Below are 12,551 nucleotides of genomic sequence, written 5' to 3' on the forward strand. Positions count from 1 at the left end.
GACGCCCTCTGCTCCAGTCAATTTTTTTTTTTTTTTTTGCGGTACGCGGGCCTCTCACCGCTGTTGGCCTCTCCCGCTGCTGAGCACAGGCTCCGGACGCGCAGGCTCAGCGGCCATGGCTCACGGGCCCAGCCGCTCCGCGGCACGTGGGATCCTCCCGGACCGGGTCACGAACCCACGTCCCCTGCATCGGCAGGCGGACTCTCAACCACTGTGCCACCAGGGAAGCCCTCCAGTCAAATTTGATTACACAACATACCTTGCTTCTGTGCCTCTGCCCCTGACCTACCCTGTCAAAAAACGATATTCATCCAGTTCAAGTTCACAAAGATACTATCTCCATCCCAAAACTATCCAATGTGCCCAAGCAGAAGTGATAATTACACTCTTCTCTCAACTACCATAACAGCAATTAACATAGACCCCCTCACTCTGGGGTTGACTGTCTACATTTTGCTTCCCCCCACCTTATCGCAAATTCCTTGAGGGAAGGGACCTTTGTCTTACAAATGTTGGTATCTACCCTTTTATCTCAACCAGCCCCAATCCAAATACTTAGCACTTAGATTACGAGAAGTGAAGACAGGAACAAATGAAACATGCTTCAGAACGCCTCGATTTTCCCAAACACCTGTTTGGAAATCACTGCACTAAGAAGTTTATTAATGCATCTGTGGATAACCCAAATAACTAGAATACGGAGACAAATCTAAACAGGTCTTATCAGTCGGTTTTATCTTCTCTGATATTCTAAGGCATACTACATCTTTCCTTGAATTCAAAACCAAAAGGCAGTTTGAGAAGAGCCCAAATGGAATGAAATAAAAATATTAAATAGGGGATTTACCCCAAGAGATCAATGCTTACTAAAAAATAAAAGTTGCTGCAGCATAATGAGATAAGCAAGGCCAGGCACTCCATAAGGAAGCAGTAAATGGTTGACTCCTAAGCTGTCCTTTACTTGCTCTCGGAAGTAGTTGATCTCTTAAAGCATTTCACGTTTCTAACAGGAACCTAAAAATGGGGTCAGCCCCTTCTTGATCAATACCAGTGGAACCAGGCAACCATGAAGGCTGCCACAAGCTGATTATGACACACATGGCGAAGGAGGAAAACAGAAAGTAGAGAGGGACAAAGATGAGTAGTTATCAAGTGTTGTCACCAGTTGCCCGGGGGGCCTCTTAGTGACACCCCTCCATCTGCTTTCTGCAGAGCCAGACTTCTCCTAAGAGTCTGTCTAGACTAAGGTGTCAAGGTGCAAGTTGATAATTAAGAGGGATTTTTCCTTTCCTCGTTCCCACTTCCGTTTTGAACTTCAAAAGTGAGCACAGGACACTGGAGACAGCCCTTTCACAGCTGTTAATTTTGAGTTTCATTCACATACGGTTATTGAGCAAGCTCTTTGTTAAGGCGATGAGAGTTTGCAAACATATGAACCCATTTCTGCCCTTAAGGAGTTCCCAGTGTAGTGTAATTTAAGCATCCCTCTCCAAAGGAACTTCGAGAACTCCATGCCCAAGCCCAGGTTACACTCGGATACATTTTAATACTAACAGCAAGTACCTCGCCCAAGTCTTGTGACAGAAGAGCCCACACCAATAACTTGGGAACTAAACTTATTTTTTAAAGTAATAGTTCCTCAATCGCAGGATTTACAACCCTCTTTTGGGGGGAGGTAGTTTTAAAATCCCTCCAAAACAAAACAAAAGGTCTGTAAAGTCATTTAACGATAAATCCTACATCAATGTCAACTGTAGCTGGTGATTCTCAACCTTGGCTGCAATTAAGAATCACCCAAAGCCGAGGCTGCACCCAGGCAGCAGAATTTTTTCAACTCCTCAGGTGATTCCAATGTGCAGGCAACAGTGAGAACCGCTGCTGTAAATTCTGCCCTTGAAACTGAAGGGAGAGGACCGGGATCCTAATTCAGTGACACGGGCTCCATCCTCCCTTCCCCTCTCCCCACAGAGACTCAGACCAGCTGCAACTATTCTAGATGCAGTTTTATGTTTCATGGATCTGGTGATGAGATCGAGCATGGAACCCTTCCACCTTGAGGAGTGAGGATGCGGGAAAGTTACGTTAGATTTCACCAGCTCCGGCCAGCGTTATTATGATACCTGCGCTGGAACAGACACAGGCTCAGCTTCGGGGTCTGCGGAAAAGCCCCTTTACACTTCTCTCATCAAACCCCGCTGGGATCCTAACTCCGACCCGCGTGGGAAAGCGGACAGCGCAGGGCTGGGGGCCCATCCTCAGGGAGTCGGGGGAGGTCGCACTAGGCAAGGGCACAGGCTGTTCCTGCAGAGAGAGGATGAGACAAAGCGGGACGGCGGGACGCGGCGCTGCAGGAACCCAGGCATGAAGAGAAGCGCCGGGAGCGAGCGGGTACTCACGCAAGTGCCGCCCAGCTTGTGGCTCTCCACCACGGCGGCCCGGGCGCCCAGCTCGGCCGCCCGGCGCGCGCTGGCCAACCCGCCCGAGCCGCCCCCGATCACCAGGTAGTCGTAGCAGGCCGCGACGCCTGCGGCGGGCGGCGGGCACGAAGACTGCGGCCCCTGCCTAAACGCCATGGCGCGGGAGAAGGCGCAGGCAGCCCGGGCCCAAGGTGGCGCGTAGCCGGAGAAGGTGCGCGCCGCCTGCCTCCAGCCGAGGCCCTCGCTCGCGCTCAGAGTCCGGGCCGGCAGGGCCATGCACGCGGAAGTGCGCGCCGCGGGGTTGCGGCCCGTGGGCGGGCCCGGGGAAGGAGGAGGGCGCGCGGGGGCCGGCGCAGCCTCACGGTGACTAAGCACTCAGCCGGCGCGCGGCGGCGTTGGGGGCTGGCGATGGGGCTACCCGGCTTGGCCGGACCGGGGCAGGGGGAGTCGCCCCACTCCGTCCCGCTGTGCGCGAGCCAGCCCGCCCTGCTCCAAGGGAGGGTCTCTCTTCTGGGAACTCTCCGCTTCCGTCTTCACCCCAGCATCTGGTCCCCGCGCCCGAGTGGCATCAGCCGAATGTAGGTTTCTGAAGGCTGATGGGGCGAGGAAGGATGAACGCCCCCTTTTGTTTCCCCAGCCTTTTCTGAGCGCGCCCTTTGGGAGTTGCCAGTGGCGCCGACTTCTCCAGGAAGGGAGACTTGCCCACCATCATTTTGAGGGTGATGTTTCTCAAGGTTTGATCCGCAGACCACCTGATCTCTGGGCCCTAACCCAGATCTACTAAATCGGACCCTCTGGAGCAGGACCTCAGCAATCTACATTTTAAACACCCCCCACCCCGGCTTTCAGCACATTTAATTTGGGAGGCTTTGGAACAAATGTTTTTGTGTTCCACAGATGAAGCATAAAGATAGCGTAGAGGTGGAGACACAAAAGCATTTTCCTCCCAAGCTGTAGAGACTGGGGTGTCATTTTAGAATATCTGGAGCAACCAACTGCACAACAAAATAGTAAATCAGTCAGTTTGTGTGGCTGACGCCCATCACCCACAAGGCTGTGAGCACTGGAGGCAAAGGAGTAAAGGTCCGGGTCTCAGAAGCTAGGCCCAGCTCGCTGAAGGGGAGGGGGACCAACCGCACGCCAGTTAGAATGGTATCCAGTTATTTTTTTAGGTTTTTTGTTTGTTTTGTTTTCCTGATTAAAAAGTAATAGAGGGAAAAAAGGGAAAGATCCTCCTTCCACTAGGCTGCCATGTAATAAATGTAGACTAAACAAGAGTTAGAAAAATCATCACTTTACAACTATCATAGTGATCACTGTCATTAAACATCAGTGAATGTTAAAACCACTGGGTGAAAGTTTGATGAGGAAAAGGTTGTTTACAGTCAGACTATGTCCCCACAGATTGCTTATTGATCACAAAGGGGAAAATGGTGGCTTTACGGTGGGCCACGCACCACCTTATCCAAGTGGTCAAAGGTGAATATTGCTGGGAATGAGACAGCTGTCATCGTGTGCCTGGTTTTGCGATGCAGTAAGAAGTATACAACTTCACTTACGTAATATTCCTGCTAAAAATCCATAACCTGAGTCTGTTCGTGAGGTAACACTCAGGAAAAGCTACATTGAGGGAAATTTTCAAATAACTGGCCTGTACTCCTTAAAAGCTGTCAATGCCTTGAAAACAAAACAAGGCTTCAACTTCCCTGGTGGTGCAGTGGTTAAGAATCCGCCTGCCAATTCAGGGGACACGGGTTCGAGCCCTGGCCTAGGACGATCCCATGTGCCGCGGAGCAGCTAAGCCCGTGTGCCACAACTACTGAGCCTGAGCTCTAGAGCCCGCAAGCCACAACTACTGAAGCCCGCATGCCTAGAGCCAGTGCTCCGCAACAAGAGAAGCCACCGCAGTGAGAAGCCTGCGCACTACAACAAAGAGTAGCCCCTGCTCGCGGCAACTAGAGAAACCCCGCACGCAGCAACGAAGACCCAACACAGCCAAGAATAAATAAATAAATTTTTAAAAACTTAAAAAAAAAAAAACGAGGCTAAGGAACTATTCCAGGTTAAAGAAGATTGAAGAATTATGAGAATGAAAGGCAAGGTTTGATCCTGAATGGGATTCTGCATGGGGAAATCTTCCTATAAAGGATGATTGGTGAAATTTGAACATGGCCTGTATAACATATAATGACACTACATCAATGTTAAGTTTCCTGAGTTTGAGAATTGTACTGTGGCTAAATAAGAGAATATCCTTTTTCTTAAGAAATATGCACAAGTATCTAGGAGTAAAGAGTCTTGAGTCAGAGAAACTTGGTTTCACATCCCCCCACAGGTGCTGTCATAGTCACTTAATTCCTCTGAGAGTCAGTTTCTTCGCGCGAAGTAGGAAGGCTGACAAAAAGGAGACAGGCTTGTCAAACAAGAATAGCTTACAGTGGAGGAAGTAAGCGGATCAGTGCCGACCAGCTGAACTGTCGGCAACTTAAAGGGGATAATGGGAGGTGGGTGGAGTCCTGGAAAGCCTTGCTAGTAGCCAGGGTAAGGTGTTTAGACATTACTCCAGAGGCAATAAGGAGTCTCTGGAGATTTCTCAGGGGCGTCTTTCCCTGGAAATAGATGAAATGGATTGGAAATGGTGAAACTGGCAGTGTAGGAGGCAAAGGTAATAGGTGGCAGTATTGAGAACAGGCAGGAAGAAACAGATTGGACAGACATAAGGAAGTGAAATTGACAGGGTATGAGTCAAAGATGACAAGTCTTGAATCAGGAGATACGGAAGGACAATGATGCCATAAAGCAAACATAAAGAAGATGAAAGGAGGTCTACGTCTCTGTTAGTTTTAACAGAGGAAAGAACTTTTCATCAACATTTTCATTAAATACATAATCCCATGCAATATGTTGAAACCAAAGGTTCATAAGGTATTATTTGGGACTATAATATTTTACATTCATGTAAATGTTTTTCCTCTTTGAACTTCTGACTTAGGTTGGAAGGGGAACGGGTAGCCATATCCCCAACACTTGAAGACTTCAGACTGTATCTAAACTTTCTCTTCTTCAAGCAAAGAAATATCAGCTAAAGTAAAAATTTAGTCAATATAGTTAATAAGAGGTAGTTTCAGGATATTAAATGCTGAGAATGAAAATCGACTAAGTTATCATTCAAGTGTGCAGTCTTATGACGTCATTATAAACTAGCATGATTTGTGAGGGACAGCAGAGCCCCAAGGGCTTATTTCACATTTTAATAATTCCATCATTAAATTTTTCTTTTGAACACTATACAAATTTAGGTGATTTCCACAAATACACTGAAATATTTGTCAAAACAATAAGCCAATGATTAGTATAGATTGAACTAAGCACTGTCCTTAAGAACTTTATTAGGCACAATGCTAAGAGCTTTCTGTTACCCCCTCCTCAACCCAAGAAATAAATACTATTATTACCCTCATTTTGTAAATAGAGTAAGGCTCAAAGAGAGTAAATGACTTAATAACTTGTATTAGATTACACAGCTGGTGAATGGCAGAGCTGGGATTCAAATCCTGGAGGCCTGACTCTGAAGCCTATTCTCTTAACCATTACTGGAAAGAAACCATCAAAGATATTGTCCTATGGTGAAAATACAAGATCCAAGATTTTTTTTTTAATGGTATTTTTTGAAGGAGAAAATGTTGAACATCACTTATTTCATTTAAAAAATTGTCGCCTCTGGGCTTCCCTGGTGCACCGTGGTTGGTAGTCCGCCTGCCAGTGCAGGGGACACGGGTTCGTGCCCCAGTCCAGGAGGATCCCACATGCCGTGGAGCGGCTGGGCCCGTGGGCCATGGCCGCTGGGCCTGGGCGTCCGGAGCCTGTGCTCTGCAGCGGGAGAGGCCGCAGCGGTGAGAGGCCGCGTACGGCAAAAAAAAAAAAAAAAAAAATTGTAGCCTGTCTCCCTCTGCATTTTTTTAAATATTTACATGATGCAAATGCCACACACTGTTCTAGGTCCTTTAATATTTTATTCATTTATTTATTTTAAAATTTTTTGGCTGCATTGGGTCTTTGTTACTGCACCCCGGCTTTTCTCTAGTTGCGGCGAGCGGGGGCTACTCTTCATTGCGGTGCGTGGGCTTCTTATTGCGGTGACTTCTCTTGTTGCGGAGCACAGGGTCTAGGCACGCGGGCTTCAGTAGTTGCGGCTCGCGGGCTCTAGAGCGCAGGCTCAGTAGTTGTGGCGCACAGGCTTAGTTGCTCTATGGCATGTGGGATCTTCCCAGACCAGGACTCAAACCCATGTCCCCTGCATTGGCAGGCGGATTCTTAGCCACTGAGCCACCAGGAAAGTCCCTCCCTCTGCATTTTTTCCTAAAGTGTAATTTATAGGAAATGTATTCATGTCTCATAAGTAACTCACTGATATTACAACTCTGTGTTCTTTTAAGGTTACAGGTCAAGAGCTATTATGTTAGAAGGAAGGTGGAAATGGTACTTTTATAGAAGTACTTTTATAGATTGTTTACAGACGATCTGCGAAGTCTGTACAGGAAACAGTAATACGTAAAGAAGCTTGCACGTCTAGGTTGCTCAATGAAATGTATTTCTCATGACGCATATATGAAAATAATTTCAGTCATTTATAAGAAGGATAAATATAATACGAGAAAAGGAATTAAATAAAGATTACTAAATTGCAGTTTCATTGTTTAATATTGAGGCAACGAATAAACACTGAAAAGACAGACAACAATAATTATAACTGAATGTGAGATTAACAAAAAGCAAATTTTACAATAAGAGGAAGGAATCTTTCCAAGGGAAACAGCAAGTCTGCTTTGTTGGAAAATGGGCTACTACCTTAGAAGACACGTCTAGAGACAAATCACACATGCACTGATTAGCTCTTTCACCCTTTTGATCTCTAATTTTTTACCAATGTATTTTCAAAGAATATGGGTGGGGGAGATCTTAAAAAAGCTTTAGAAATAACACTAATATACCTATTCTGGATCTAAATATGTATTATGATTTCTGTAATTACTTTTTTTTTACACTGTACATTTCATCCCCATGACTTATTTATTTTGTAACTGGAAGTTTATGCCTCTAAATCTCCCTCACCTATCTCGCTCGTCTCCCCATCCCCTCCCACTCTGCCAGCCACCTGTTTCTTCTCCATGTATATGACTGTTTCTGTTTCGTTTGTTCATTTGTTTTGTTTTTTAGATTCCACATAAAAGTGAAATCATACAATATTTGTCTTTCTCTGCCTGACTTATTTCACATAGCACAGTACCCTCCAGGTCCATCCATGTTATTGCAAATGGCAAGATTTCATTCTTTTTTGTGGCTGGGTAATATTCCATTATATATATATTTTTAATCCATTCATCTGTCCCTGAGCACTTAGGTTGCTTCCTTATCTTGGTTATTGTGAATAAGGCTGCAATGAACTTAGGGGTGCATATATCTTTTCAAATTAGTGTTTTTGTTTTCTTTGGAAAAATACGCAGAAGTGGAATTGATGGATCATAGGGTTGTCCTATTTTTTTATTTTATTTATTTATTTATTTTTTTGCGGTACGCGGGCCTCACTGTTGTGGCCTCTCCCGTTGTGGAGCACAGGCTTTGGACGTGCAGGCTCAGCGGCCATGGCTCACAGGCCCAGCTGCTCCACGGCATGTGGGATCTTCCTGGACCGGGGCACGAACCCATGTCCCCTGCATCAGCAGGCGGACTCTCAACCACTGCGCCACCAGGAAAGCCCGGGTTGTCCTATTTTTAATTCTTTGAGAAAACGCCACACTGTTTTCCATAGTGGCTTCACAACTTTACATTTCTGTCAACAGTTCACAATGGTTCCCTTTTCTCCACATCCTCGCCAACACTTGTTATTTGTTGTCTTTTTGATAATAGCCATTCTGACAGGTGTGAGGTGATATTTCATTGTGGTTTTGATTTACATCACCCTGATGATTAGTGATATTGAGCATCTTTTCATGTATCTGTTGGCCATCTGTATCTCTTCTTTGGAGAATGTCTATTCAGATCCTCTGCCCATTTTCAAATCAGGTTGTTTGATTTTTGATGTTGAGTTGTTGGAGTTCTTTGTATATTTTGGATATTAACCCCTTATCAGATATATCTGGACAGATCATCCAGACAGAAAATCAACAGGGAAACACTGGCTTAAGCAACAGATTAAACAAGTCTCAATAAATTTAAGAAGCCTAAAATCATATCAAACATCTTCTCCTACCACAACACTATAAGACTAGAAATCAACTATAAGAAAAGAAATGCAAAAAAGAACAAATACATGGAGGATAAACAATATGCTACTAAACAACCAATGGGTCACTGAAAAAATCAAAGAGGAAATTTAAAAAATACCTAGAGGCAAGTGAAAATAGAAACACAATGATCCAAAATCTATGGGCTGCAGCAAAATCAGCTCTAAGAGGGAATTTTATAGCAATACCTAAAGGAACTAGAAAAATATGAACAAACAAAACCCAAAGTTAGTAGAAGGAAAGAAATAATAAAGATCAGAGCAGAAATAAATTAAATAGAGACCTAAAAAACATTAGAAAACATCAATGAAACTAAGAGCTGGTTCTTGAAAAGATAAAAAAAATTGATAAACTTTTACCCAGACTCATCAAGAAAATAAGAAGACAGGGCCCAAATCAATAAAATCAGAAAAGAAAAAGGAGAAGTTACAATTGACACCATAGAAACACAAAGGATCATAGAGGTTACTACAACCTATTATATGCCAATAAAATGGATAACCCAGAAGAAATGGACAGATTCCTAGAAACGTGCACTCTCCCAAAACTGAATCAGTAAGAATTACAAAATATGAGCAGACTAATTACCAGTAAGGAAAGTGAATCAGTAATTTAGAAATCAGACAAGAAGAAGTAAAAGCAATCCAAATTGGAAAGAAAGAAGTAAAACTGTCACTGTTTGCAGATGATAATATATTTTGAAAATTCTAAATATGCCACCTAAAATCTATTAGAACTATTAAATGAGCTCAGTAAAGCTGCAGGATACAAAGTGTTTCTATACACTAACAATGAACTGTTGGAGACATTAAGAAAACAACCCCATTTACAGTTGCATCAAAAAGAATATAGGGCTTCCCTGGTGGCGCAATGGTTGGGGGTCCGCCTGCCGGTGCAGGGGACGCGGGTTCGTGCCCCGGTCCAGGAGGATCCCGCGTGCCGCGGAGCGGCTGGGCCCGTGGGCCATGGCCGCTGGGCCTGCGTGTCCAGAGCCTGTGCTCCACGGCGGGGGAGGCCACGGCAGTGAGAGGCCTGCATACCGCAAAAAAAAAAAAAAATAATAATAATAATAATACCTAGGAATAAATCTAACTAAGGAGGTAAAACACCTGTACTTTGGAAAACAATAAGACATTGATGAAAGAAGTTGAAGACCAAATGAAAGATATATTGTGCTCATGGATTGGAAGAATTAATCTTGTTAAAATGACCATACTAGCCAAGGCAATTTACAAATTCAATGCAGTCCCTATCAAAATACCAATGGCATTTTTAACAGAACTAGAACACATAATTTTAAAATTTGTATGGAAACACAAAAGATCCCAGACAGCCAAAACAATCTTGAGAAAGAAAAACAAAGTGGGAGGTATCACACTCTTTGGTTTCAAACTATACTAATAAGCTACAATTATCAAAACAGTATGGTACTGCCACAAAAACAGACCCATGGATCAATGGAACAGAACAGAGAGCCCAAAAATGAACCCATACTTACATAGTCAATTAGTCTACAAAAAAGGAGGCAAGAATATACAATGGGGAAAAGACAGCCTCTTTAATAAATGGTGTAGGGAAAACTGGACATCTACATGCAAAAGAATCAAGCTAGACTACTTTCTCACACCATATACAAAAATAAACTCAAAATGTTTTAAAGACTTAACTGACAGATGGGAAACCATAAAAATTCTAGAAGAAAACATATGCAGAACACGCCTTGACGTAAATTATAACAATATTTTTTTGGATCTGTCTCCTAAAGCAAGGGAAACAAAAGCAAAAATAAACAAATGGGACCCAATTAGACTTAAAAGATTTTGTACAGCAACGGAAACACTGACAAAATGAAAAGACAACCTGCTGAATGGGAGAAGATATTTGCTAATGATATGACTGATAAGGTGTTAATATCCAAAATATACAAAGAACTCTGACAACTCAACATTAAAAAAAAAAATCGATTAAAAAATGGACAGAAGACCTGAATAGACATTTTTCCAAAGAAGACACACAGATGTCCAACAGGCATATGACAAGATGCTCAACGTCTTTAATCATCAGAGCAATGCAAATTAAAACCACAATGAGATATCACCTCACACCTGTCAGAATGGCTACCATCAAAAAGACCACAAATAACAAATGTTGGCAAGGATGTGGAGAAAAGGGAACCCTCTTATATTGTTGGTGAGAATGAAAATTGGTGCAGCCACTGTGGAAAAAAAATATGGAGGTTTCTCAAAAAACTAAAAACAGAACTATCATATGACCCAGCAATTCCACTCCTGGGTATATATCTGAAAAAACCAAAAACACTAATTCAAAAAGATACATGCACATGCACCCCAATGTTCATAGCAGCATTATTTACAACTGGCAAGATATAGAAGCAACCACCTAAGAATCCATCAACAGATGAATGGATAATAAAGAAGATGAGATATATACACACACACATATACACACACACAATGTAATACTACTACTCGGTCATAAAAAATAATGAAATTCTGCTATTTGCAGCAACATGGATGAACTTGAAGGGTATTATGCTAAGTGAAATAAGTCAGATAGAGAAAGACATATACTGTATGATATCACTTATATGTGGAATCTAAAAATAAAACTAGTGACTATAACAAAAAGGACACAGGCTCACAGATACAGAGAACAAATTAGTGGTTACCAGTGGGGAGAGAGAAGTGGGGAGGGGCAAGATAGGGGTGGGGGATTAAGAAGTACAAACTGTTATGTATTAAATAAATAAACTACAAGGATATATTGTACAACACAGGGAATACAGCCAAAATTTTATACTAACTACAAATGGAGTATAACCTTTAAAAATTGTGAATCACCATGTTGTATATCTATAACATATAATATTGTGCATCAACTATATCTAAATTTTTTAAAAAGGGAAAAAAAGAATAATGAACATCCACACCTTTCAGCTTAAGAGATGAAGTCTTACCACACTGTATAGTTCCAGATACCTATCCCTGTCCCATCCTCTTTCCTCTCTTCCTCCCCTAAGAGGTAATCAGTATCCTAAATTTGGTCTTTATCACTTCTCTTTTCTTGGAAATAAATGTCCATCATCAGAAAAATAGATATTCATGTTCTTATACTGGAATATTATGTGGAAATGAAAATAAACTAGGGCTACACAAATTAACTGGGAACAATCTAACATTAACATTAAATTAGAAAAGAATATATGACATTTTAAAATATGCTAAACAACATTATAGTACTTAGAGATACATAATATGCTAATATTTAAAACTTTTCTTTATATATATATTTAGAAGTTTTTAAAAATCATCCATAATTTCACCACTCTGATGTAACCATTTTTCCTTGTTGGCCTACTTTAAAGTTATGTCTCCTAATTCATCATCTATGTCATTTCTGAGTCTGTTTCCATTGATTTTCTTCTGCTTATGTGTCACCTTCTCCTGCTTCTTGTTATGCCTGGTAATTTTTTAATTTAATGGTTGACATTGTGATATTGAATGTCTGAATTTAAAAAGTGTTGGTCTTTGTTTTCCCAGGAAGTTGTTACTTATGGATCAATTTGATCCTTTTGTGGATCAAAACTTAAGTTTACATAAGAACTTGTAAACAAATGGTTGTAGCAGCTTTATTCATAATAGCCAGACCTGGAAACAATCAAGATGTCCTCCAAAGGTGAGTGGTTAGTCAAACTATGGTACATTCATATCAAGGAATACTACCCAGAGATAAAAACAAATACACATAACAACTTGTATGGATCTCAAGGGGATTATACTGAGTAAAAAAGCCTATCTTGGGAACTTCCTAGTGGTCCAGTGGCTAGGAC

At 42.3% G+C, this 12,551-nt stretch overlaps 1 protein-coding gene across 1 annotated transcript in view; it reads right to left on the reverse strand.

The window, feature by feature from the left end:
* GSR (glutathione-disulfide reductase) overlaps positions 1-2,693 on the reverse strand; it is a gene marked incomplete at its 5' end in the record, with an annotated part of 45,353 nt that extends 42,660 nt beyond the window's left edge. The window contains one exon of the mRNA XM_082680214.1: positions 2,397-2,693. Within this exon, the coding sequence (XP_082536340.1) occupies positions 2,397-2,693 (297 nt within the window). The remainder of the gene's footprint in view (positions 1-2,396) is intronic.
* Positions 2,694-12,551: the final 9,858 nt, after the last annotated feature.

The sequence above is a fragment of the Grampus griseus genome, assembly GCF_964374135.1.
Source record: "Grampus griseus genome assembly, chromosome: 21".
In the NCBI taxonomy this organism is placed as follows: Eukaryota; Metazoa; Chordata; class Mammalia; order Artiodactyla; family Delphinidae; genus Grampus; species Grampus griseus.